The sequence below is a fragment of the Nomascus leucogenys genome, chromosome 3 (genome assembly GCF_006542625.1).
Source record: "Nomascus leucogenys isolate Asia chromosome 3, Asia_NLE_v1, whole genome shotgun sequence".
NCBI lineage: Eukaryota > Metazoa > Chordata > Mammalia > Primates > Hylobatidae > Nomascus > Nomascus leucogenys.
The window spans coordinates 131,928,887-131,954,534 of record NC_044383.1 but is presented as its reverse complement, the minus strand read 5'-3'; the positions used below and the strand labels follow the sequence as shown (position 1 = coordinate 131,954,534).

Below are 25,648 nucleotides of genomic sequence, written 5' to 3'. Positions count from 1 at the left end.
CTCCATAAACTTTGACTCATTAGACCTGGGATGTGGTCCAGAAATCTGTGTTTTTAGCAAGCAAATCTCTTAATAATAGAGATATCTTATACAGCCTTTTTGTAGAGAAAAAAACTGTATTTCTACATTCCAACTCAAGAAGAAGCCTAGCCATACTATGTGTAGAATTCTACATGTGGAATTCTATTGTTTTTTTTATTTGAATTTTTGTTCAGTTAATTTAAAGATCATTTGTGACATCTGTCTTACACTTTTAAAATATAATTAAAATAAACATCTGAGTGGAAAAAAACGATTATGAAATTCTGAGTTTAAAATAGGAATAAAATAATTTGGTAAGTATAATCCGGAAGTGATTATATTTAAATATATTTATCTAAATATTCTTATATAAGTTTTATATAACATGAGCATTAACTGGTAAATTTGGAATGCAGTTGTATATTTTTTGTTAAAATATGTCATGACTAAATATAATTGCAAAAAAAAATACCATTTCTATTTCTGTTCACTGGCCAAGTTAATACTTGTAATTCTGAACTGTTAGCCTCATGTTAAAGTTAGCCATAGCTTGCAATAAATTGAACACAGAGTAGTGACTTCTAAGATATAAACTAAAACTTATCTTTATGAAAAAATCATTTGTTGAGTGTAAACTCCATTAAAAGGTAGAGGACTTGTTCATGAGGTAGGGATGTTGTTTTATTCACTGTTTTGTATGAGGCATTCAGAACAATACCTGGCATATAATAGGCACTCAGTAAGTATTTGAATGCATGGATGGATAACAATTGAATAGTCTAAAGCCAAGCTACAGTGTATCTTTCTACACCAATACTCAGATTTTTACCATTAATATTGCGCCCTCTTTTTTCCCCAATAATAAGTCTTCAGTGCATGAAAAGCACTTCCTCCCTCTGAAATTACATTGGTAAAATAGGTCATCTCATTCTGGAGGGGAGAGGATTAAAATCTAGATCAGATGCTACTTGGTTGCTTTATTAGAAGAATTTTTTTCAGTCTACGAATATATGGCAAAGAAACAAAACTGAATTTTCTGTCATTTTTACACATTTAACAACTTGTAATTCAAAGTTTAGGTTCTCCACATTTTACAACAGGAGGCTGCAACTATAGAACACCTTATTCCAATCAGATTTAACTCTGTGATAAAAATAAGTTAGTGGCACCTGTTAGAGCAGATAAGAAGCCACATGACATTTCTGATCTTGAGTTGTGTTACTAAGTGACTTCCAGGCCAAACTTCATTAGAAATATTCTTTATTGGCCTTTGGTGCTAATGGGTCTCTACTATTTTTTCAGTGTGTTGACTTCCTGCCCCAAATTCTAGAGCTTTTAACTTTGTCCTTTATTTTCCAAAAAGTGAAAGACTTCACTTTACTTCACTTCTTTATTTTTAAAAATTTTAATTCTCCTGGCTGCTGACTTTGTGCCTTGAGTAGAAAACCAGGAGAGATAACAGCCTTGCCCTGACTGGGAACACTTTGTATGTCTCCCATCCGAGTTCTCTAGTTGACCTTAGAGAGAATTAGTGCCTTGGAGAGAAGAATGACAAAGATATAGTCAGTGAGGGTAAAGGACAGAAACTGTGTCGTTACTCCAAAACTGGACCTTGGTCACTAATGTTTCAGAAACATGAAGGAAAACCAAGCATTAAGCACAAAGTTAGGATTAGGGTGTGTGTGTGTGCTGAAGAGACTAAGGAGAAAGGATGGGAGTAAGGAAAGGGACAGTAATGTCAGAAGAGGACAGAGGTGCTTGTAGTTAAGTACAACTTTATCAACCTGATATAGTAAGAGATTATCTAGCAGTTTTATGGGATTTCTGTTCCCATGTACACTCTTCCCTAATGCGTAACATTCCAGCTTAACTTTGCATCTGTTTACTGCTGTAGCTAAATAATGAGTTTGCCTGAGGCTACCAGTTTACCCGTCTTGAGAATGTTCATACTGTGTTAACAACTTACATAGGAATAGATTGGTATCCACATTTCCTTTTGTTACTTTTTTGCTTTTTTGCAAGCAGCCTTGCCTATGTGTAACCCATTCCCTTTTTCCTGTTTTAATCTTATCTCTTTTTAGCAATGTGAATATTTGCTTTCTATAGCAGTAACCACATTGAATAGTCTTCTCAGAAGCTGGCAGATTTGAACCCAAGTTTATTTACATATTTAAGATAGAAGAAACATGAAAAAGAGCAGTAGAATGTATGTAGTGCTCATTAAGGCAGTATAAAACATTCATTTCAATTGCCAAACCAGCAGATAAACCATCCTTTTATGTTTTTCTCCATATTCTGTAACATGCATTAGAGTGTTATGTATTTGGAGACAAGGGAGTGTATTTTTTCATCTTTGTATATCCAGTTCCTTATATGGTTCTTTGTTAACTGTCAAATGAAATATTGTATATATTTATGGTAGTATACAACATGATGTTTTAATATATGTAGATATTATGGAAGGATTGAATCAAGCTAATTAACATATCCATCACTTCACATACTTAACCAATTTTTGTGATAAGAATATTTAAAATCTGCCTTCTTAGCAGTTTTCAAGTATAGTTGGCCCCCCACATTTGCAGATTCTGCATCAGCAGATTCAGTTAACCACGGATAAAAAATACTCAAGAAAAACCCAGCAACAATAAAAAATCACAATACAACATGTTTAAAAAAAAATTTTTTAAGACACTATAATAATTTACATAAGATTTATATTGTATTAAGTATTATAAGTAATACAGAGATGATTTTAAAGCATACAGAAGGATGTGTGTAGGCTGTATGTAAATACTATCATTTTATGTAAGGCACTTAGCATCTGCAGATCTTGATATCCCATGGGGATCCTAGAACTCCCCACGGATACCGAGGGACAACAGTATACAATACATTATTATGTACTGTAGTCACCATGCTGTATAATAGATCTTTAGATCTGTTCCTTCTAACTAAAACTTTGTACCATTTAACCCACTCCCTTCCCCCACAAACTCCAGCCTCTGGTAACCACCATTCTGCTCTCTGCTTCTGTGAGTTAAATGTTTTTAGATGTCACATATAAGTGAGATCATGCAGTATCTGTCTTTTCTGTGCCTGGCTTATTTCAGGTTAGCATAGCGTCTTTCAGGTACATAGATGTTATCTCACCTGACAGGATTGATTTACTGTCAGGTAAAAACATATTCCATGGTGTATATATAACCTGTTTTAAAATTTATTCATCAGTGGATGGACACTTACATTGATTCCATGTCTTGGCTACTGTGAATAATGCTGAAATTAACTTGAGATTGCAGATATCTCTTCCACATGCTGATTTAATTTCCCCTGGATATATACCCAGAAATAGAACTGCTGGATTGTGTGGTAGTTCTATTTTTAATGTATTGAGAAACCTCTTTACTATTTTCCAAAATGGCTCTACTAATTTGTATTCCCACCAATAGTGTACAAGGGTTTCCTTTTCCTCCACCTTCTCACCAATACTTATCTCTTGTCTTTTTTATAATAGTCATTCTAACAGGAATGAGGTGGTGTATCTCAGTGTGGTTTTAATTTGTATTTCCCTGATGATTAGGGTCGTTGAGCACCTTTTCCTATACCTGTTACCTATTTGTATGTCTTCTTTTGAGTAATATCTTTTCAGGTCCTTTGCCCACTTTTTACTCAGGCTGTTTTCTTGCTGTTGAGTTGTTTGAGTTCTGGTATATTTTGGATAATAACTCCTTATCACATGTGTGGTATGCAGATATTTTCTCCTTTGCTGTAGATTGTCTTTGTTGATTATTTCCTTTGCTGTGCAGAAGCTTGTTACTTTAATGCAATCCTATTTATCTTTTTGCTTTTCTTGCCCATGTTTTTTGGGTCATATCCAAAAAGTCTTTACCAAGATCATTGTCAGGTACTTTGTAGTTTTGGGTCTTATATTTAAGTCTTTAATCCATTTTGAGATGATTTTTGTATATGCGGTGAGATAAGGGTCCAGTTTTATTCTTTTGCATGTGGATAACTAGTTCTTTCAGCACAGTTTATTGAAGAGACTGGTTTTTCCCCATTGTGTGGTCTTCTTATCTTTGTTAAAGATTGGTTGACTGTGTATGTGTGGGTTTATTTCTGGGCTTTCTCTCCTGTTCCGTTGGTCTGTATGTCTGTTTTTATTTCAGTAGCATACTACTTTTATTACTGTAGTTTTAGAATGTGTTTTAGAATCAGGGAGTGTGATATCTCTAGCTTCTTGCTCAAGATTGCTTTGGTTATCCAAGGTCTTTTGTGGTTCCATATGAGTTTTAGAATTGTTTTTTCTATTTTTCTTTGTCTGTTTTATGTTGCCATAACAGAATATTTGAGACTGGGTAATTTATAAATAAAAGGAGTTATGGCCAGATGCAGTGACTCAAGCCTATAATCTCAGTGCCTTGGGAGGCCAAGGCAGGAGGATCACTCGAGGCCAGGAGTTCAAGACCAGCCTGGGCAACATAATAAGACTATCTTTACCAAAAAAAAAATTAAAAGTAGCCAGGTGTGGTGGTGCACACCTGTAGTCCCAGCTACTCGGGAGACTAAGGTGAGAGGATCACTTGTGCCAGGAGTTCAGGGCTGCAGTGAGCTGTAATTACACCACTGCACTCCAACCAGGGCAACAGCACAAGACCCTGTCTCAAAAAGAAAAAGAAAAGAGGATTATTTAATTCCTTTTTCTTTAGGCAGGGAAGTTCAAGGAGATGGCCCTTCTGGTGAGGGCTTCCTTGTTGCATGATAACATGGCGGAGGTCATAGGGGTAGTAGACAGGTACAAAGAGAGAGCAACAAAAAGGAGGAAGACGTTATAACAGCCTGCCCTCACAGGAGCCAATTCATCTTGCACAAGAGAGAATTTACTCACTACCAAGAGAATGGCACCAAGTCATTCATGAAGGATCACCCCCATGACTCAAAACACCTGCTACTAGGACCCACCTCCCAAAACCTCCATGCTGGGTATCAAATTTCAGCATGAGTATTGCTGAGGACAAACTCAAATCATAGCACTATTTCTGTGAAAAATGTCATCAGAATTTTAATAGGGATTGCATTGAATCTATAGATTGTGTTAGTTAATATTTATGTAACTATTCAGTTCATGAACATATGTCTTTCCATTTGTGTTCTCTTTAATTTTTTTATTAATGTTTCATAGTTTTCAGTGTACAGATCTCTCACCTTGATTAAATTTACTCCTAAGCATTTTTTATGACATTATAAAATACGTTTTCTTGATGTCCTTTTTGGATAATTGATTGTTAGGTATAGAAATGCTACTGATTTTTGCATTTCGTTTGTATCCTGAAACTTCACTAAATTCATTTCTTTTAACAGATTTTTGGTGGAATCTTTAGGATTTTGTATATATAAGATCATGTCATCTGCAAACACTTTAACTTCCTCCTTTGCAATTTGAATGCCTTTTATTTCTTTTCCTTGCCTAATTGCTCTAGCTAAGACTTCCAATACTATGTTGAATAGCAGTGGCAAGAGTGGGCATTTGTGTTTTGCTGATCTTAAAGGAAAAGCTTTCAGCTTTTCACCATTGAGTATGCTGCTAGCTGCTAGGCTTGTCATTTATGGCCTTTACTGTGTTGAGGTACATTCCTTCTATACCTAAGTTGTTGAGAGTTTATTAAAGTATGTTGAATTTTGTCAGATATTTTTTCTGCATATATTGAGATGATCATTTTTTTTCCTTTATTCTGTGGTGTATCACATTTATTGGTTTGCATACGTTAAACCATCCTTGCATGCCAGAGATAAATCCCTGTTGATCATGGTGAGTGATCCCTTTTAATGTGTTGTGGAATTTGGCTTCCTAGTATTTTATTGAGGATTTTTGCATGTTTTCATCAGAGACACTGGCCTGTAATTTTCTTTTCTTATAGTGTTCTTGTCTGACTTTGATATCAGAGTACTTCTGGTCTTGTAAAATGAATTAAGAATATTTTCTCTTCAGTTTTTTACAAAAGTTCAAGAAAGATTGGTATTAGTTCTTCTTTAAATGATTGTTTAACTTTACCAGTGAAACCACTAGTTCCTATTTTCTTTGACGGGAGACTTTTTATTACTGACTCAATCTCCTTACTACATACTGATCTGTTCAGATTTTCTGTTTCTTTGTGATTCAGTCTTGGTAGATTGTATGTTTCTGGGAATTTATCCATTTCTTCTAGATTTTCTGATTTCTTGGTGTATAGTTGTTCATAAGTCTTTTATGATTCTCTGTATTTCTGTGGTATCAGTTTTAATGTCTCTTCTTTCATTTATAATTTTTTTAATTTCACTGTTATTTTTTCTTAGTCTACCTAAAGGGTTGTCCATTGTGTTTATGTTTTCAAATAACAAACTAAGAATTTCATTAGTCTTTTCTGTATTTTTTTTTTCTGATCTCTATTTCATTTATTCCTGCTCTGATTTTTATTATATCCTTCCTTCTGCTGACTTTTGGCTTACTTTGCTCTTCTTTTTCCAGTTCCTTGTGGTGCAACATTAGTTGTTTATTTGGAACATTTCTCTTTTTTTATGTAGTTGTTTATTTCTATAAGCTTCATTATTAGAACTGCTTTTGCTGAATTCTCATACCTTTTGTTATGTTGTATTTCCATTTTCATTTGTCTCAGGATATTTTTAATTTTTCCTTTTAATTGCTTCATTGACCCAATAAATGTTCAAGAGCATGTTATTTAATTTCTATATTTTTGTTAATTTTCCAAAATTCCTCCTATTATGGGTTTCTAGTTTCATTCCATTGTCAGAGAAGATACTTGATGTAATTTCAGTCTTGATTTTGTTTTCAGACTTGTTTTGTAGCCTAACATATTCTGCTAGGAAAGTAGGAAGTAACTAGACTGGGACGGAATGGTTCAGAACTGTAGCGTTTGGAAGGGATCATTGAGCACTACCACTGAACTGGCCAGTCTTTGATAAAAGCAAATGCACTGTTCTTTTCCTACGTAGAGTTGGCACCACAGTACTAGAAATGTTGATTATAAAAAATTTATTCTACTTTTTTTTTGAACTTTTAGTAAGAAACAAATTAATCGGTGGAAGGATTCATAGTTTTCCTGGTATTTCACTTGAAATCGTTTTAAAAGTAAGACCTTGCAAGGAACGTGGATGTTTTTGTCTAAATTCTGAAATGATCGCCTTTACACTAATTTCCTATTTTCTCTTCGCTCCTGTTTGAGATAATTATTAGACTGAAATAGGTTCTTTGTAGTACATTTCTAATCTTGCAAGTATACTTGAAAGTCTACATATCCAGAGAAAATAAGTGTAGAATCATGATTTTAGCATGAGGATTTTAAAACTTTTTCCATTATTCTATCTTGCTGGCTTAAAATTAGTACAGCTTTCTTTCTTGTTTTGTTTACATTTTTACCTTTGAATGTTTCTTCATGTAAATGTGTGTTGAGAGGATTGAGGGAGAGGGTTTATGCTGCTGTGGAAATATTTTTCCTTCTTTTTGGTTAAATCTGCCCCCCCTTGTGATATAATCTAGGTCATTATAGTGCTCATATTTAATATCTCAGAAAGATAATAAGTTCTTGAGTGTTTACTCCTTACCAGATGTTAGGCTAAATACTTTGTATACATTTCCTCATTTAATCATCACAGCCCCCTTTGGAAAGAGATATTATTATCATTCAGCCCTATTTGACAGATGAGGAAACAAAGGATTAGAAACTATAACTAGTGAGTTGTAGAACTATGAGTTGAACTTAAATTTGTCTCATTCAAAATCCCATAACCTTAATTTCTCTGTCATACCATCTCCGACAGCACTCCAGAAGGAAAACTTTCTCATTGAGGGCTACAGAAATACTTGCACTATTTTCCTCATTTTCTTATTTCTCCATTTTAAAAATCATTTTTTCACTTTCATCCTCATCTGATAGAAATGGTTATGGAAGATGCAAAAAGAAAAAAACACACAGTTTTAAGTGTCTAGCTTTGTATGAATCTGCCTCATTCTAAGTGAGCATCATTTGTACCTCTGTCATTGTTTTTGGTAATACCCTTGCAAGAAAACATTCTCCATTGGTTGGATCCTTCACTGTTTGCTTACATTGGGAGTTTTGATTCATAGTATTCTTAACATTTCTAATGACATAATATCTGAAGAAAGAGAGAATAAATGAAGAGTGTTTTAAAATATCATTTCTGCTAATCTAATGTAACAAAATTTTGTAACTATAAAACCTGACTACTTAACTGAAAGATCTTATGTTCAGGGTCATAGCACTTAATGACTTTCTGGCATGCTTTTACATTCAAATGTCTGGGTGTAAATTTAATGACTTCTACATTTCGAGGCTAAAGAAAATTTCAGCGAACACAAAATGAAAAAGAGTAAACACATATGCACCTGATAATTTGTTTTGATGCATTTATAGTTTTGATAAAAAGTACTTTATATTGCTTTTCTTTTCTGTTCTTAACTAGATTTTATTTAGTAGTAATGTGTATTTTTTTTGTGTGTTCAAAGGGCAGCCATTCTACAAAAGTGGAAGCTGTGGTCAGAACTCTGATGAAAATACAGCTTAGAGATCCAGGGGCCAAAGCACTTGTTTTCTCAACGGTATAATCAACATTTTCATCTTCAATATTAACTTGAACTGATTTTCCCTTTCTAATCAGTTACAGCTGAGAACTAATTTTTAATGTTTACTCTTAGATTTTTTTTCCCAAATCCATAAGATAGAATTATTTTTAGAGAAATGTGATGATGCTTCACAAGGCAATTTGTATAACTACATTTCATGATTTTTTATTAGTTTCATATAAGGATTTTCTTAGTTTAATATTTTTAAAATTGGAATTTCTGACCTTGAAAGTCTCATTTCACAAGAATTTGGGTTAAAAAAAGAAAATCTACTGAATAAAGTGTTGAGTAAAACCCCTAGTTTTCATTTTAGAAAACTAAGTAACTATATTCCGGTATGCACTCCATTATGTATTTTCTACTGTTTGTGTATCTTAATTCCATTTTCAAAACCAGCATTTGATGCAAAAAAAAAAAAAACAAAATTACTGTTTCAGATAGAGCTACATAATATTGATGGTACTACATTTGAGGGTTTTGGTTTTGGTTTTATTTGCTTAACTCCAGTGTAAAAGTCGTTTTGATTTATTTCCTTTTCAGATACCCTTAGACAAAGGCTACATATAAATATTGGTTTTCTTATTGTTTATGTGTTCTAGTGGCAAGATGTATTAGATATTATTTCAAAAGCTCTCACTGACAACAACATGGAATTTGCACAAATCAGTCGTGTTAAGACATTTCAGGTATGTTAAGATTTTACTCCTGGTTTTTGTAGTAGATACAGTTGCAAATTTAAACTGCTATTAACTAGCTTACTTACATTTATTGTCTCGTGCCATATAAGCCACATAAACAGGGTCTGAGTTCTTGATTAATTATAAAGTGAACATCTAAAAGCAGAGACTCTGGGTATTTTCAGTATATAACAAGACCATTGGTTTTGTAAAGATCTCCCAACTTGAGGTTCTTTTTTTTTTTTAGTACAGGAAAAGATTGCCTATGATACACCTTTTAAATGGACAGGGGCCTCGCACCCCAAGGATTAGGTTCTAAAGTCACTGTCAGGCAGAACTGCATGTGGTCACAATTATCCTTACATCATTCTCAGCACAGTGACAGGTCTATGACCTCGGGCACACACAGAGACCAAATGAAAATTTAGCAGATTCATGTCTCTTATCTCACACTCACTCTAGCACATTCTTTCTCTTTCTCTCCTTTTCCTCTAACCTCATGTAGTTTAATTTGCATGCATCACATGCATCTGTCTTGTGATTCCTCTGGATATTATGAAGAACAAGGGAGCTTATATGATACTTTTCTTCATAATTAAAATCAAGCGACAAGTTTACATTTTCTAAAGTTGGTAATTTTGCATTTAAGTTTCTTAGCTATTACCTTTCACAATAGTAATAGATAGCATTAGACATCTTTAAATTGAGCTATTACATACTGCTCTTATTTTAACTGATCCAGCTAAAATTAAAATGTACCTTTCTTTTTTAGGAGAACCTTTCAGCATTTAAACGTGATCCCCAAATCAATATTTTGCTGCTGCCCCTGCACACAGGTTCTAATGGATTAACTATCATTGAAGCAACTCATGTTCTCTTGGTGGAGCCCATATTGAACCCTGCCCATGAGCTTCAGGCCATAGGGAGGGTGCACCGAATTGGACAGACAAAGTAAGGACTAAAATTAGAATCAGTCACATTTGCTTCAGTTTTCTGAGAAACCAAATCAGTATTTAAACTCTTCATTTATGTTCATCATAGCCTACTTGTTTTTAATTATTTCCTTAGATACTACATTTTTTAGTTATTTAATTATTTTATAACTTATTTATAACTTTTTAATTATTTAATTAAAAGGCATGAGATTTCCAACCCTCCCTTGTCTCCAAGAAGCAAACCCCCAAATTGTCCCCAATTTTTTTCTTCCCTCCCACAAAAACCTTATCACTTTATCCAAAAAAAAGCTTGTTAGAAATACTTACGACAGCTACAAAGTTGAAGGCATCCATCATGCCTTTGAGGAGAATGGAGTTTTGATTGTCTAAAGTAGTCCCATGTTTAAAAGAAGACATACCTTGTACATGACTGAAAATAAATGGCTCCTTTTAAAATTCTTAACCTTAGGAAAAGACACCCCCTAGGTCAGCTCCAAGAGATCATTAAATTCAGTTTAAGGCCCAAAGCAAACCTAATAGTGAATATTATTATATGGCATGTATTACCCTTATTCATATATGAGAATAGACAGTTTGATAAGGCCTGCTAACTGTATTACCTTCTGGATGTTAGAAGTCTTTGATGTTTAAAAAAGAAGAAAAACACACATCTATAATAAGCACTTATTAAATCAATAATTATTGAGCACCTACTGTGTGTCAGGCATTATTCTAAATACTGAAGATTCAAATTGAATGATACATAATTTATTTCCCCAAGGAGGTCACTGTGTAGTACAGGAAGCATGACTTAAAGTGTTGGGGTAGAATGTGCAAAAGTATAATAATAAAAGGACTGTGTTAACGAAAGAAGGTAATGATCACTTGGGCCCTACAGAGCCAGGAAAGACTTTATGATGTTGAGTCTTGAAGGAATAATTATTTCAAAGTTGGCTGGAAAAGGGTATTCACACAGCCAAAGAGAGTTATATATGCAAAAATACAATGGTGGGAAATGACATGACATTTCTAGGGACTGTAAGGAGTTTGGAATTGTTGCAGTATAAAGTATGAGAAAGAGATCATTGGCAGGAGATGAAGTCTTCTCTGTCATACTCAGAAATGGAGACTGCCCCATAAGAAGTAGCGGGGAGAGAAAATAAAGGGCTTACTTGTAAACAGGAAAGAGACATGTTTATTAAACCTCTTAACAAATAGGGCAAAGTAACTGTAATAAATGCGGGCTTGTTCTAACATACCACCAAGTGGCATTTAAAATGCAGTCATGTCTTACTTGTTTTTTGTTGGTTTTCTTCTGTGTTTTTAAATATTGATTTTTTGTCCTACCAATGTTCTTTTAAAGCATAGGCTGGACTAGTCTCATATTTAAAACCACAAGTCCAAAAGGCCATTCAGCATTACCCAACAATCTTACTGTGCCTCCCAAGTCAGTATGTTTTTTTCTGCTTTCTGAGGAGTCTGTCTTAAGTCTGTCTTCTTACTCCCCATGGCGATCTTGCCTCATACAGGGGAAACATATACAATCAGATTAGAAGTACCTCATCTTTCCATCATCAACTTGAACAGTCTGCCTGCATCAGTACTCACATACTTCTTGGTAGATTTTTATTGAGTATCTTCTGTGTGCCAGGCCCTGTTCTAGGAACATGAGATGTCCTCATGGAGTGCAATTCTAGCTGTAATGGGGTTGGTAGACAGAAAGGTGGTAAACAATAAACATAAGTACAATCTAGACTATGTTAGGAACTGGAAAAGTAGAGCAAGATGAGGAAGTAAGAGTGCAGTGTTTGGGCAGGAAGGCTTGCAAGGTCTTATTGAGAAGGTCTAAGCAAAGACTTGAAAGAAATGGGAAAATGGGAAAGTTAGTCATGCAGCTATCTTGTGAAAGAATGTTCAAGTAAACAGTGCTTTCGGTGCAAAGGCCCTAAGTCAGGAGTATAGTATGTTAGAAGAATAGCAAGGAGCTACAGTTGCTAAAAGGGAGAGAAGCAGGAGTTGAAGTGAGTTGGCTCAGTGGGGAGAGGGATTACATTGGGCCCAGGAAGCCACTGTGAGGACGGTGCTTTTGCCCTGTGTGAAATCGGGAGCCATTGGAAGGCTTTGAACAGAGGCTTGGCATATCTCACTAAAGTTTTAAAAGAATCATTCTGAGTGCTGTGATGGGGTGGGAGTGAAGGGGAGCAAGGGAGAGTAGAAGCAGGGAGAGTCTTGGAAGCTATTGCAATCATCCTGGTGAGAGCTGAAGGTGACCTGACCATGGCAGTAGCAGTGCACATGGTGAGGAGTGGTCAGGTTCTGGATATATTTTGAAGATAGAACTGATAGTACTTTTGGACAGACTAGACATGGGGTGTGAGAGGGTCAAGGATAACACCGTGGATTTTGGCTTGGACAACTAGAAAGACGAAGTAACCTTCAGCTGAGCTGGAGAAGTCTACAGGGTAGAGCAGATTTGGTAAGAGAAGAACAGACATCCTAATGGAGATTTCTATTCTGTAACTAGATGTACAAGTCCATTAAGTCACGAGACTGAATGAGATTACCTAGGGGTGAGTTTAGATAGAGATAGAGTTTAGATAGAGGACCATGGACTGAACTCCAGGGCACCAAAGTTCAACTGTTCAGCAAAGGTAACAGATAAAGATCAAGCAGTGAGTTAGGAAGAAACCAGAAGACGGGGGTGTCCTAGGAACCAAGTAAAAAATGTACCTCAAAGAAGAGGTTATGGTCACCTGTTTCAAGTGCTATGAAAAATGTCAAGGAAGATAAGGATTGAGAATTGATCATTAGATTTAGCAACATGGAGATCAAAACCAGTTTAAGTGGTAGAGGTGACAGCCTGACTTCAGTTGTGGAGAAAATGGGATTTTGTGTATTTCTTATTTAACAAATATTTGTATAACAAAGAGAGGTTAGGTAACTTGCCCATGGTCAGACAACTAGTAGAAGCGGTGGCAGATTTCAAGCACAGCCATTCTGCCTTCACAGTACAAGCTTTAACCACAGTGCACTGCTGCTTCTGTGTGGCTGGTAAGGCTAGTATTTTGAGGAGTTTCGTTGCAGAGAAAAGGAAGAGAATGAGATCGAGAGAGGTTTTTGTTTTCCCTTTCAAATGGGAGAATTAGTAAGAGAATGATTCATTAGAGACAACAAAAACTAGTGAAGGAGGAGAACAGGGAGAATGCTGGACAATGCCCTTGAGTAGGCAAGAGGATAGGGGATTGAACACTGAAGTGGAGGGAGGGGTTGGTAGTAGGCAGGAGCATGGATATGTCATCCAGTAATAAGCAGGAAAGTACCTCATATGCCTTCCCTTTTATTACAGCAGTAGTGTCCCTTTTCTTTCAAAAGTCATCCATTCATTTTTCCTGGACTCCATTCCTTCTCATTTTTCAAGGACAGGTGTACATTTCCCTTGTACAAGTTGAGCATCCCTTAACTGAAATGCTTCAAGTGTTTTGCCTTTAGGATTTTTTCAGATTTTAGAATATTTGCATATACATAGTGAGATATCTTAGGAATGAAACCCCAGTCTAAACATGAAATTTATTTGTGTTTCATATACAACTTCTACTCATAGCCTGAAGGTGATTTTATATAATATTTTAAATAATTTTGTGCACAAAACCAAGTTTTTAATGTGTTTTGACTGTGACTCATCACATGAAGTCAGGTGTTGAATTCTCCACTTGTCACATTGGCACTCAAAAAGTTTTGGATTTTGGGTTTTTGGATTAGGGATACTCAATCTGTCATATATTACCCCATAAATATGTCTTAATATTATCCATCTTTAGAAAGAAAAAAACACTCTGATACATCCTACCTCCATCTCTACTTTTTTATCCCCCATTCTCTGTCAACCTGTCTGGTTGATTTTTCTCCCCACCATATCACTGAAGTGAGGCTTATAACATTTTTAGTGACCTACTTCTTGCCAGTGGTCTGAGGGTTCTTTGTCTATACCCCTTCAATGAATTTTTCCAGTCTTAGGGCTTTAGGTAGCTTTTACAGGTTGATGACTCTCAGGTATATATCCCCCAGCCCAGACATGCCCATATAGTTCCTGTCCCAGGTGCATATATCCAGTTCTAGCTCTGCACACATATCTCTGGACTCACCTTGGATACCTAATAGGTATCTGATAGGTTTCACATGGACAAAACAAAACTGTGTTGCTTCTGCACTCTCACTCCCACCCTGAGCTTTCCCCATCTTATAATGTGGCACTGTCATCTGTTCCTGCCCAGATCAGAAATCTAGGACTCTTCTGTATTTTTCTTTTCACGTCGCACATGCCAGTCGTCTTTTGAGTTTTGTTAGCTCTACCTCCAAAAGATATTCCAAGATCTACTTGACTGCTATCTCCACTGACACAACCATAGTGCATCCACTTTTACTTACCCAGATGACTACTGAACTTCTTAACTGGCTTCTCTGATGCTCTTCTTGCTGAACAAGAAGTACATCCTCCACACAGTTGCCAAAGAGATTTCTAAAGTACAGTCAGGTATACATCAAATCATGCAGACAAACCCACCAAGGGCTTCCCATTATAACCACGATAAAATTCAAATGCTTGGTCACATCCTGGAAGGCCCTGTGTGACCTGGCCCCTGCACACCTCTCCACCCTTATTTTCACCTCTCTCCCTCGCTTACAAGATGCTTCTGCCATGCTAGCCTTCTTTTGGCCTCTTGAACATGTTAGGCATGTTCCAGGCATATTCCCTTCCCGGGGACTGTGCATGTATGTGCTGTTTCTTCTGTTTGGATGTTCTTCCTACTACTCCTTTGCCTACTGGCCTCATTCCCATCACTGTTGTTTCAGTTTGCATGTCAGCCTCCTCCCGGCATTATATTTACCTGAAACTGTCTTACTCCTTTATGTGTTTATTGACTGTCTCTCATTAGAATGTCAGCTCATGGAGATTAAATAGTTCATTTTATTCGCTGCTGAACCCCTCCCAGCACCTGCCACAAGTGGGCACCAACTGACTGATGAATATAGCATATAAAATATGAAGTCGGTTTGTACTGATTTGTTTTACTATGTTTTTAAGCTTTAAATTCTTCTGTACCTTTTAGACCCACTATTGTACACAGATTCTTAATTAAAGCAACAATAGAAGAAAGAATGCAGGCAATGCTGAAAACTGCTGAGAGGAGGTAGGTAATAATTTACCACAAGTAGAAGGTGGAAGGTTTTCCTGTTAAAAGTTTGTATCTTTGGAACTTCTTCACTTAGATGATGACGAAAAATATAACACAAATACGTTTTTAAAAGCAAAGTCTGACGTTTTTCCTCTTCACTGTTTCCCAGTCAGTGCTCCAGACTTTGTATATTTGAATTAATTTATTAATTGTAACATGTAAACATAAACTATCCTACATTTCATTGCCACATTGGATCACTTTCTAAACAAAATATATCTTTATGCCTGACATAAGCCTTAGTCTCATATGTGTAAACTAAAGTCGTATTGCTACTTTCTCCATCACACTTGTTAGTCATGTGCAGATAGAAATATCTGGACTTTAAAATTTGACTGGTTGGCTGGGCACAGTGGCTCACACCTGTAAACCCTGCACTTTGGGAGTCCGAGGCAGGTGGATAACCTGAGGTTGGGAGTTCGAAACCAGCCTGGCCAACATGGTGAAACTCCGTCTCTACTAAAAACACAAAAATTAGCCAGGCATAGTGACACGCACCATAGTCTTAGCTACTCAGGAGGCTGAGGCAGGAGAATCACTTGAACCCTGGAGGTGGAGGTTGCAGTGAGCCAAAATTGTGCCACTGCACTCCAGCCTGGGCAACAGAACGAGTCTGTGTCTCAAAAAAAAAACTTCTTAAGGTTAATTGTGGTGTCAATCCAAAGACAGAACAAAAGTAGAGAGACTAAACCAGTCTTAATTTTAAAAGCTTGACTCTGGAATCATAGAACTTTCTAATATTTATGCTATAATTTATTTAAATCTTTTTGAAAACAAATCTTTCTACATCTTTAGGAGGTAGGTAGGATTGGAAGGTACCCAAGGAAGAGATTATTGCCTTAGAAGGGATTGTCACATAGCAAAGAAGCAATTTGAAACTAGAAATTTTCTTCCATTGATGGTTTCTGGGAAGGAAAGAGGCTTCCACAAGAGTCTTTTTACCTAAAACATGAAGGCTTTTTAAAGTTCTTGTTTTCCTTGTGTATCAGACTTCAGTGATTTTTATTTAGGTTGTTTTAATAAAATAGCAGTTATGAGTTGTTTGAAATTCTCTTGAAACAAATTAACTTCAGGCGGTAAGAAGGTAATTTGTAAGGTGAGAGCCTTAGTAGCAGTAGTCAAGGGTTTTATTCTTTGTTCTATTAATTGCACAGAGAAAAAACACTTTGACAAACCCTAAAAGTAATATATAGAAATCTTCACTTTGACAAGGTATGGCAATGATCTTATCACTTGCTTTCCTCTGGGAGTTTCTTATAGCCCAATTACAAAAACTTAAGAAAAAATATGTGTCTAGTTCGTATTACTACAAATATAATTGCTGATGGCTTGGGGTTTCTTACTGACTGTGCTCGTTTGGAAAACCTTGCAGTCACACGAACTCATCAGCAAAGCATTCAGAGGCCTCCGTCTTGACTGTGGCTGACCTGGCAGACCTATTTACCAAAGAAACTGAAGAGCTTGAATGAACTACACTTGATTCATTCCATGGACTTTAGTGTATTAATAAACTTTCGTAGCTGTAGAGCAAAGTTACAAGTTTTAAAAACCCAGTAGATAACAGTCAACACTGTTCCTAGTTGAATGAATTTGTTTCTTGTTCTGGTTATACAGTGGCCTAGTACTTATTGAGTCCTTTTCAATATACTGTTTCCAAAAGATCTATAAAGATTTTTAATTTTACACTCCTAATAAAACATTTATTTTTTTGTCCCAAATAGTATCTATATCTGACGATGCAAGGGAATTAAGAGAGGTAATGTGTGCTTTTCTTATGATAAGATCAGTCACAAAAAGAGTTGGAATAAGAAAGTAAACTAGTCTAGTTTTATATGACCTGGTATATTCAACAAACATAGATCTCAGTTTTGGAAGGGCCTTCAGTATCTTTAGCACATGATTCACCAATATCTTGTTAGTAATATTTTAAGTAGATGGTGAATTATATTAACCCATTTTTTGAGTAGGCTTATACCATAACTTTACACCTAGTAATTTTGCAGTAATACAACTCCTTACAAAAAGTTAATGTTAGACAGTTCTTTCTTTCTTCTGCATCTTGCTACTGAAAACAAAAACAATGAAAATATTCATATTTCTATTATGTGTAAAAAGTGGTGTTAGTGTAAACAGTTAACTCCAAATAGATTTTTTTAATGTATTAATGATTACCTTAAAATTATCTGCTTTCCCTACTCTTAATTTTTCTTATTGTTAAAGTTTTTATATGTTGTAAGATTGATGTATCTGTAAATATTGCAGTTTTTATGATTTTGTTTTATTATAACATGGAAATATGGCAGGGTTTTTTTTTTTAATCATTATTATACTGATGTCTTGGATTCTTTTTCTTTCCCATGTTCTTGTGTAACTAGACTTTTTAGCCAGTGATACCTGAATTCATGGTAGAGTTGTTATTTCACTGCAGTTGTTCCTCCCTTAAGCACGAGTCTTTGACCTTTTGAACAAGAAAATGCCATGTTCACATAAGCAAATCGTTGCAAGTGATAATAACCAAGTGTTTCTTCTTCTGTGAGGAATTAATGGACTTTGAAATTGCTGAATAAGGAGTAGCTTGTTATATCCTAGCCATTTGATGTAATACAAATGTTCTTGTTTGGCTTCCTTTTCTTTGAGCCTTCAGAGTTTTAAAGGACCCTCTTTGACCCTCAGGACTTACTAGCTCCCAGTTAGCTGCCTGGAAAACTCATAGAACCATTCCCTGGATCCCATTTGTCCGAGAGGCTTTGGTGCTCAGTTAAGGTGCATTTTCTTACTCTAGGTTTATAGAGTGATGTAATTCAACTGAAGAAAACACACACATGCTTTTGGTGCTTATTCTTCAGTTAAAAGGAGGTATCCATTGATTCTTTTATATGAAATTAAATCAAACTGTTATTTTTATAGCTCTTTGCATATTAAAAAGAGCTTTCCTGTACATTTACGTGTTTAATTTACCCAACAATCTTGTGAAGTTGATATAATTAATATCTTTCCTGTTTTAAAGGTAGAGAACTGAAGTTCAGATATATTGAAACTTTCTTAGGACATGTAGCAAGTAAACGGTGGAGCCCAGGTCCCCTGACTCCATATCTTACATTCTTTTACTAATAACATGTCATGCTGAGATTCAGAAGGCCCATGCTTATAATTTAAAAATGAGACTATTTCAGTATTTCTTTGTGTTTGTTTTCTACTATTCCTTTCTGAGCTATGTTTTAGAGAAAACAATTTGATATGCTTCAATTTTGTAAAATCAAATTACATATATATAAAAAAACCTATCTGTATTAGACAAAAACTGTTTTTATTTATTTCTGTAAGATATCAATTAAATAAATATTTTAGTGGAAATGAAAATTGTGGAATTCTTTGATTTCTGAGCCTTAGAACATGTGGGGTTTTTTGGTTTTTTCTTTCAACAAAAGATATCAAAATGGCTAATACTACAGAATCCCATATTTTATATACATTTGTTACATCTTAAAAACAATTGTGACAGTTTCCAATTGTTCAAAACAAATACAAATCTGATCCTCACATTTTCTTAGGTGCAAACAAAGGATTTTTTTAAGTTTTCTTCCTCTATTATTTTATAGCCTCTGAAATATTACTGTGTTTAGAAGTAGTTGTTCTTAAATGGGTGCTATGCTAATGAACCAATGAGACAAAATGAGATAGCCGCAATTGTTAGAATAGCCCCAGTCATTAAACTTAAATGTTGAATTATCATGTTAAGATTTTTAGTTTGTTGTTCATGTGATATGAAAGATAACAATTCCTAAAACTGAATGCATGGCTTACTCAGCTCAGGTCACATACAAAGAGAAATGTTGACGCTGCAATAAACATAGTAGAGCTATCTGGGTTTGAAGCAAAAAGGCTATGAAGTTAGGTATATGCACTTTACGTTGTATGTATCTTTTTAGTTCTAGTAAACTCATCTGGAATCATGTTACTAATACTTTACAAATAATGATCAAACCAACTACTTACTTAAATATTTAGGAACTGAATTTAACAATGCAAGATTAATCACCAACGCAAGCTATCCTTTCAGGTGGATAAAGTAAGAAATCATGTCTTTTTAATCTCCTGCTCTCATTTAATAGCTCTTCCAATGTGCTTAAGTTATTTATGTTTATTAAACGACAAGATAACCTTTCAAAAATGCAGAGATCACCATGCTGAATAACCTCAGGCTTAAGTTGAATAAAAGGTATCTTTCAATTTTTCTAGAATTTAGCTAAACAAAATCCCACAATGTGCCATTTCATAATTTTTAACTGGCATACAAATGCAAAAATGGAATGTAAAACAAAAAATGAGTGTAAACCAATTAAATGAATTAAAAACCAATGGAAAAACAAAAAATGCATTACAACAGTATAGTACAAGCAATGCATTTTAAGCCTGTCTACTCTGATAAAGGACATCTAGTCAGTAAGACTTCTTCAAAGTGAGATCAGTTAACAGTTTTATAAAATTTTCTGTTTACAAGAATCTCTGTGTACCTCTGTTACACTGTGAAGCCCACATGAATGCTTATCACATGGAAGGGTCGAATATGAACCACTTGCAAGCCTTCCCTTAGAGGAAGGCTATGTAAGTAATTGATAACCCCAAAGGGAGTTCAAGCCTTATGCTAGGTATGTGGTGTTGCCTCTGAGTTACAAAACAGATAGTATCACATACAAAAAATAGCACGAGGACTTGGCAGAGGCCAAAGTTGCCATCTCCAGCCTTCCCCTGCCTTCACACAGCCTTTCAGGGGCATGTATAGCTCATCTTTGAAGAGTAAAGGTCCCCACACCATCCTTGTATCTTCATCATTTAATGTCAGTGACTCAATACTGATTTTTGGGGACTGACTTTGTTATCTTGAAACTAAATTTTTATAGCAGCTTATGCTTCTTTTCCTGCAAAATAGAAATTAAAAAAAAGCCTCCATTATCTGTATAATGATCTTTGTATAGATGACTACTATTATTAAAATCAATAACTTTTTCTCTGCTTATCAAAAAATCGCCTTTTTTAAATGGTCTGCCTTTCCAAACCCTATTGTTATCTTTGTCTCTCCAGTAAACCTGCTCTTAATGCTCCACACCCCCATAGATAGCCTATTAGAGGAGCGATTTGTCCAAGGACACATTTTTGACCTATGGGATCTTCCCAGACCTGTGATTTGTATATGCGCACAGTTCTGATTACGGACCCTTCCAGTGTTCTAATGAGCAAAACATTTGTGCTCAAATTTCCTTAGAAATCGTTTCTGCACATGGATATACTTACTGAAATTACCTGTGGTCATTTTCTGCCAAGACTATTTAATTAACATTTACTGCATCATGTCCCTAATTCTTTACCCAGAACCGTCAGGCACCTCATCCCTCTTCTGATCTCTTGCCTTCCCATAATCAAACAACTGCTATCTCCAGTTATTTTTCCAGAGCCTTTGTAAAAATTTCCATTGACTGAGAGCATCATTGCCTGTTGATAATGTTGAGTGTATTTTTCCTTTGTCACAGAATTATGTCTTCTTTGGTAAATGCAAATCTGTGTTTTAAACAGGAATGCATTTTAGTTTCTGATCTTTATCAGAATGTTTATAAGTGATTCCACTATTAAACTGTGAAAGCATCAGTGTGGAATGCTGTATTTACCTAAAACTTCCCCAGTGCTTTTCACTTCTCAAGTCCGTAATTATAATCATGTTAATGTTTATATTGTGAAACTGACCATTTTCTACCCTGCACTCAGATTTGCCTTCCCAGGTTTTCTGCCAGCATGATAGGGTGCAAATAAATACTTTACACCTCTGTAAGAGGCACTTCTGTCTTTTTAATAAGTTGTTGATGCTGACACAAGCAGTCATCTCATTTATGCAGTGATTTATTTTTAAGGGATTACTATTTACGCATACAGGAGAAGATTTAGCAAGTTTCCTTCTTAAAATGGCTTTGGCCTTTCAAGCAAGATAAAGATCTCTACTGAGTAAACCACCTTTTTTTTTTTTTTTTTTTTTTTCTTTTGAGACACAGTCTCTGTTACCCAGGGTGAAGTGTAGTGGTGCCATAACAGCTCACTGCAGCCTCAACTTCTCAGGCTGAGGTGATCTCCCCACCTCAGCCTCCCAGGTAGCTGGTACTACAGACATGCACCACCACAGCTGGTTAATTTTCTGTAGAGACACCGTTTCGCTATGTTGCCCAGGCTGGTCTCAAACTCCTGGGTTCAAGCGATCCACCTGCCTCGGCCTCCCAACGTGCTGGGATTACAGTAAACCACCTTTTAATTCTCTCTTTTTTTCTATTCGTTTCTTCCATTATTCCTTACTTCCTTTTTTTCAATCTTATTTCCTCCTTGGTTTTGAAACTGTATGTGTAGGTATTGGAAAAAGCAGTTTATCCACCATTACATAAAAAGGACACTTATCAGACCAAGCATTCCTAACCGGAGTCAGTGGACTTATGGAGGGAATAAAGGTCCACAGGTGAGCTTCAAAGGGCAAACTCCCAAGATGTGTACCTTCCAGCAGCTTCCTAGAGACAGTTTCATATTGTTTGTCAGATTCTTAAAGGGATTCAAGGGCTAAAAGGACCCATTGCCATAGACCATCAGTTTCCAAGTGTGGTCCTTAGGGATCTCCAAGACCAAGGAGTCTGAAGGGCCTTAGGATTTTCTTCGTATGTGTCAACAAAAACAACATATACAACACACTCTCTTGCCTGCCACCATGTAAGACATGCCTTTGCTCCTCCTTCATCTTCCACCCTAATTGTGAGGCCTCCTCAGCCATGTGGAACAGTAAGTGAATTCAACCTCTTTTTCATTATAAATTACCCAGTCTTGGGGATTTCTTCATAAGAGTATGAAAATGGACTAATACAAACAACAAAGAATTTAAATAATGAAATATATTCAATAGCCTGTTTTTATTTAAAAATTTTAAAAAATTATGTTTTAATAACAGCAAAAAGATTCTGTCCCATTAGTAAGTAAAAACACAATATTTTACATTGTTTTACTTTTACTCCAACTATAATTTATGCATGCTTTAAAATAGAAATAGCTAATAACCTATTTACATTTTAAATAAATATGCACTGGATATATAGTTGCACAAACCTTTTATTGGTGAGATAATGTAATTAAATAAGTTTGGAGATCACTGGAAGAGAAGTAATTGTTGCTCTTATGAATGTGAGAAGCTTTTATTCTAGTTATGTTTTCATCACTCAAAACTCTTTTAGGATGCCTGAAATTGCTTTCAAAGCCAATTAAGAAATTATACAATTTCTTCATAACCTCACATCATTTTGTTTTAACCAAAAAAGTATATTTTCTCTTTTATACATTAACTTATTATATTTTCTAATGTATATATTTTATATAGTTTCTAATTTATACTCATTGCGTGCCAGGCTTGCTTTGAGACAAGATCTCACTATGTTGCCCAGGTTGGAATGCAGTGGCATGATCATGACTCACTGCAGCTTCAGCCTCCCAGGGTCTGGTGATCTTCCCACCTCAGTCTCCCAGGTATCTGGAACTACAGGCACATGCCACCACACTAGGATGATTTTTGTAGTTTTCGTAGAGACAGGGTTTCTCCATGTTGCTCAGGCTAGTCTCAAACTCCTGGGCTCAAGTGATCCTCCTGCCTCAGCCTCCCAAAGTGCTAAGATTACAGGCATGAGCCACTGCACTCAGCCTGTATTTTTAATCTTAAAATTTGCAGTTATGGGTCAAGAATTTTGCAGAGGAAATGTAGACATGTTAATGTTAAATAATGAATTTATTCCGTGTTTCAATTTTTTCAGTCAAAAAGTAGATAAAGCACCTAACTTAGGCTTAATAATAATTTATTCTCTCATGAAGTTTCTAGAATGTTTGGAGATACACCTGCTAACATGAGGGAAAAAGTCAACAGTAAATGTTCTATTTTCAGAAACCTAAACATTGAGAAAATTAATACTGTCAACAAATGTTAGTACTTAGTCTTGTGTCTTCCAATATTTTCATGTTTGTTTTCTCCCTCATTGGGCTAGAGAAGGTGTGAAGAATTTCATCATTATATCAAGATGGTGGAGGGAAGCTAGTCACCTTTTCTTTTTTTTTTTTTTTTTTTGAGATGGAGTTTCACTCTTGTTACCCAGGCTGGAGTGCAATGGTGCGATCTTGGCTCACCGCAACCTCCGACTCCCAGGTTCCAGCGATTCTCCTGCCTCAGCCTCCTAAGTAGCTGGCATTACAGGCACCCACCACCATGCCCAGATAATGTTTGTATTTTTAGTAAACACGGGGTTTCACCATGTTGGCCAGGCTGGTCTCGAACTCCTGACCTCAGGAGATCCACCTGCCTTGGCCTCCCAAAGTGCTGGGATTACAGGCATGAGCCACTGCACCCGGCCACTAGTCACCTTTTCTACTGAAAACGGAAGAGACGCCTATAGGATTGGTTTTGATTATCCATGAGAAAAGAGAGTTTTAGAATGCAGAATAAACTATCAAAGGAGATAGTGAAATCCTTTCTGAAAATTTTTAAGAAAAGGAAGGAATTTTTTTAAGTGCAGATAAACTTCAAGAGTTTAAGTCCTATATTTAAATAACTATGGTATTTTCTGTTTTAGGTTTGTTTTTCTTTCTCCCAAAATATATGGTGTTAAGTTCCAGAATATCTTCAGCCAACGAAGAAATACAAGGAGGGATGGAGGGAGTTATTTTCTTTTTTTTTTTAAAGTTAGTAAACAGAGAAAAAGCAACTATTTCTTTTTTAAAATGTATCAAAGAATTTAATGACTTCATTACAAGAGGCAGTGGGTGTTCAGTAAATAGTAGTTTAACTGGTTAGAATAAATAAAAATATGATAACTATGGCTCACAACAGAGCAGAGTCATGTAGTTACTAAAACATTTGCACAAATACTGTCCACCCAAGGGACCCAGCTCATAAGCACTGAGAAATGACTAATATTTCTCATGTAACTGTATTATTCCCATCTGTTTCATATTTAAATTTAGAGGAAGTTTTAATAGTACCAAATTCATATAAATCTTTTGAAGTCCATGAACAGTAAGAAGTGCTATTTGATTCTTATTCCTTGATTTTGATATCAGTAATTGTTATACACACTGATTAGCTTTTATCTCCAAATTTCATTTAATATTGCCTAATGCTGGTTGTTTCTTTTGGAGTCCTATAAATCTGGCTGCCAAGAAAAATGATGGCTCTGCTCCGAAACCACAAAGTGGCTTCATTAACATTTAGTGAATCTCAAGTAGAAAGGAACAGTGAATTTGCTGAGGAAGCCATTCTCCAGAATAATAAAGTATTAGTGTTTTTCTCATAGTAGACAAAAGTCATGGGTTTTCCTCCTTGGCAGGGAGCAAACTCAACCTTAAAAAGCAGTGATATTCAACAACGGAAAGACAACCCAATTTAAAACTGGGCAAAGGATTTGAATAGACATTTCTCCAAAGAAGATAATATGTAAGTGACCAATAAGCACATGAAAAGATGATCAACAGCTTTAGCAGCTGGGAAAATAGATATCAAAACCGAAATATGAAGGTTTGGAGAGGAGGAAGGAATGAATAAACAAAACGGGATTTTTAGGACAGTGAGCCTTCTGTATGCTACTACGCTGGACCCATAGAATGTACAACACCAAAAATGGACCCTAATATAAACTATGGACTTTGGATAATGATGTGTCATAATTTGAAACAAATGTACAACTGTGATGTGGGATATTGATAGTAGGAAAGGTGGTGCATGGGGTGCATGGGGTTGGGGGGACGCAGGGGTATATGAGAACTCTATGTACTTTATGCTCAATTTTGCTGTGAACCTAAAACTGCTCTAGAAAATAAAGTCTATTAAAAAACGATGAGCTATCACTTTACACCACATGACTTGTCGATGAAAAGAGTCAAACTCTGTAAAATATTTGAAGAGATTTATTTTGAGTCAAATATGAGCAACCATGCCCGTGACACAGCCCTCAGGTGGTCCTGAGAACATGTGCCCAAGGTGGTCAGGGTGCAGCTTGGTTTTATATATTTTAGAGAGGCATGAAACATCAATCAAATACATTTAAGAAATACATTGCTTTGGTTCAGAAAGGCGAGACAACTCAA

General features: G+C 35.7%; 1 protein-coding gene across 10 annotated transcripts in view; it reads left to right on the top strand.

Moving 5' to 3' along the window:
- Window positions 1–25,413, top strand: part of SHPRH (SNF2 histone linker PHD RING helicase) — an 86,323-nt gene extending 60,910 nt beyond the window's left edge. For 3 of the 10 annotated variants that reach the window (XM_030809797.1, XM_030809798.1, XM_030809799.1), the window contains 5 exons: window positions 8,543–8,635; window positions 9,259–9,345; window positions 10,109–10,287; window positions 15,380–15,460; window positions 21,893–22,290. In XM_030809797.1, the coding sequence (XP_030665657.1) occupies window positions 8,543–8,635; window positions 9,259–9,345; window positions 10,109–10,287; window positions 15,380–15,460; window positions 21,893–22,100 (648 nt within the window). In that variant the 3' untranslated portion in view covers window positions 22,101–22,290. Of the gene's footprint in view, window positions 1–8,542; window positions 8,636–9,258; window positions 9,346–10,108; window positions 10,288–15,379; window positions 15,461–16,877; window positions 18,866–21,892; window positions 22,291–24,138 lie in introns of those variants that run through there. The other 7 variants (XM_030809803.1, XM_030809802.1, XM_030809801.1 and 4 more) reach the window with 6 other exon arrangements.
- Window positions 25,414–25,648: the final 235 nt, after the last annotated feature.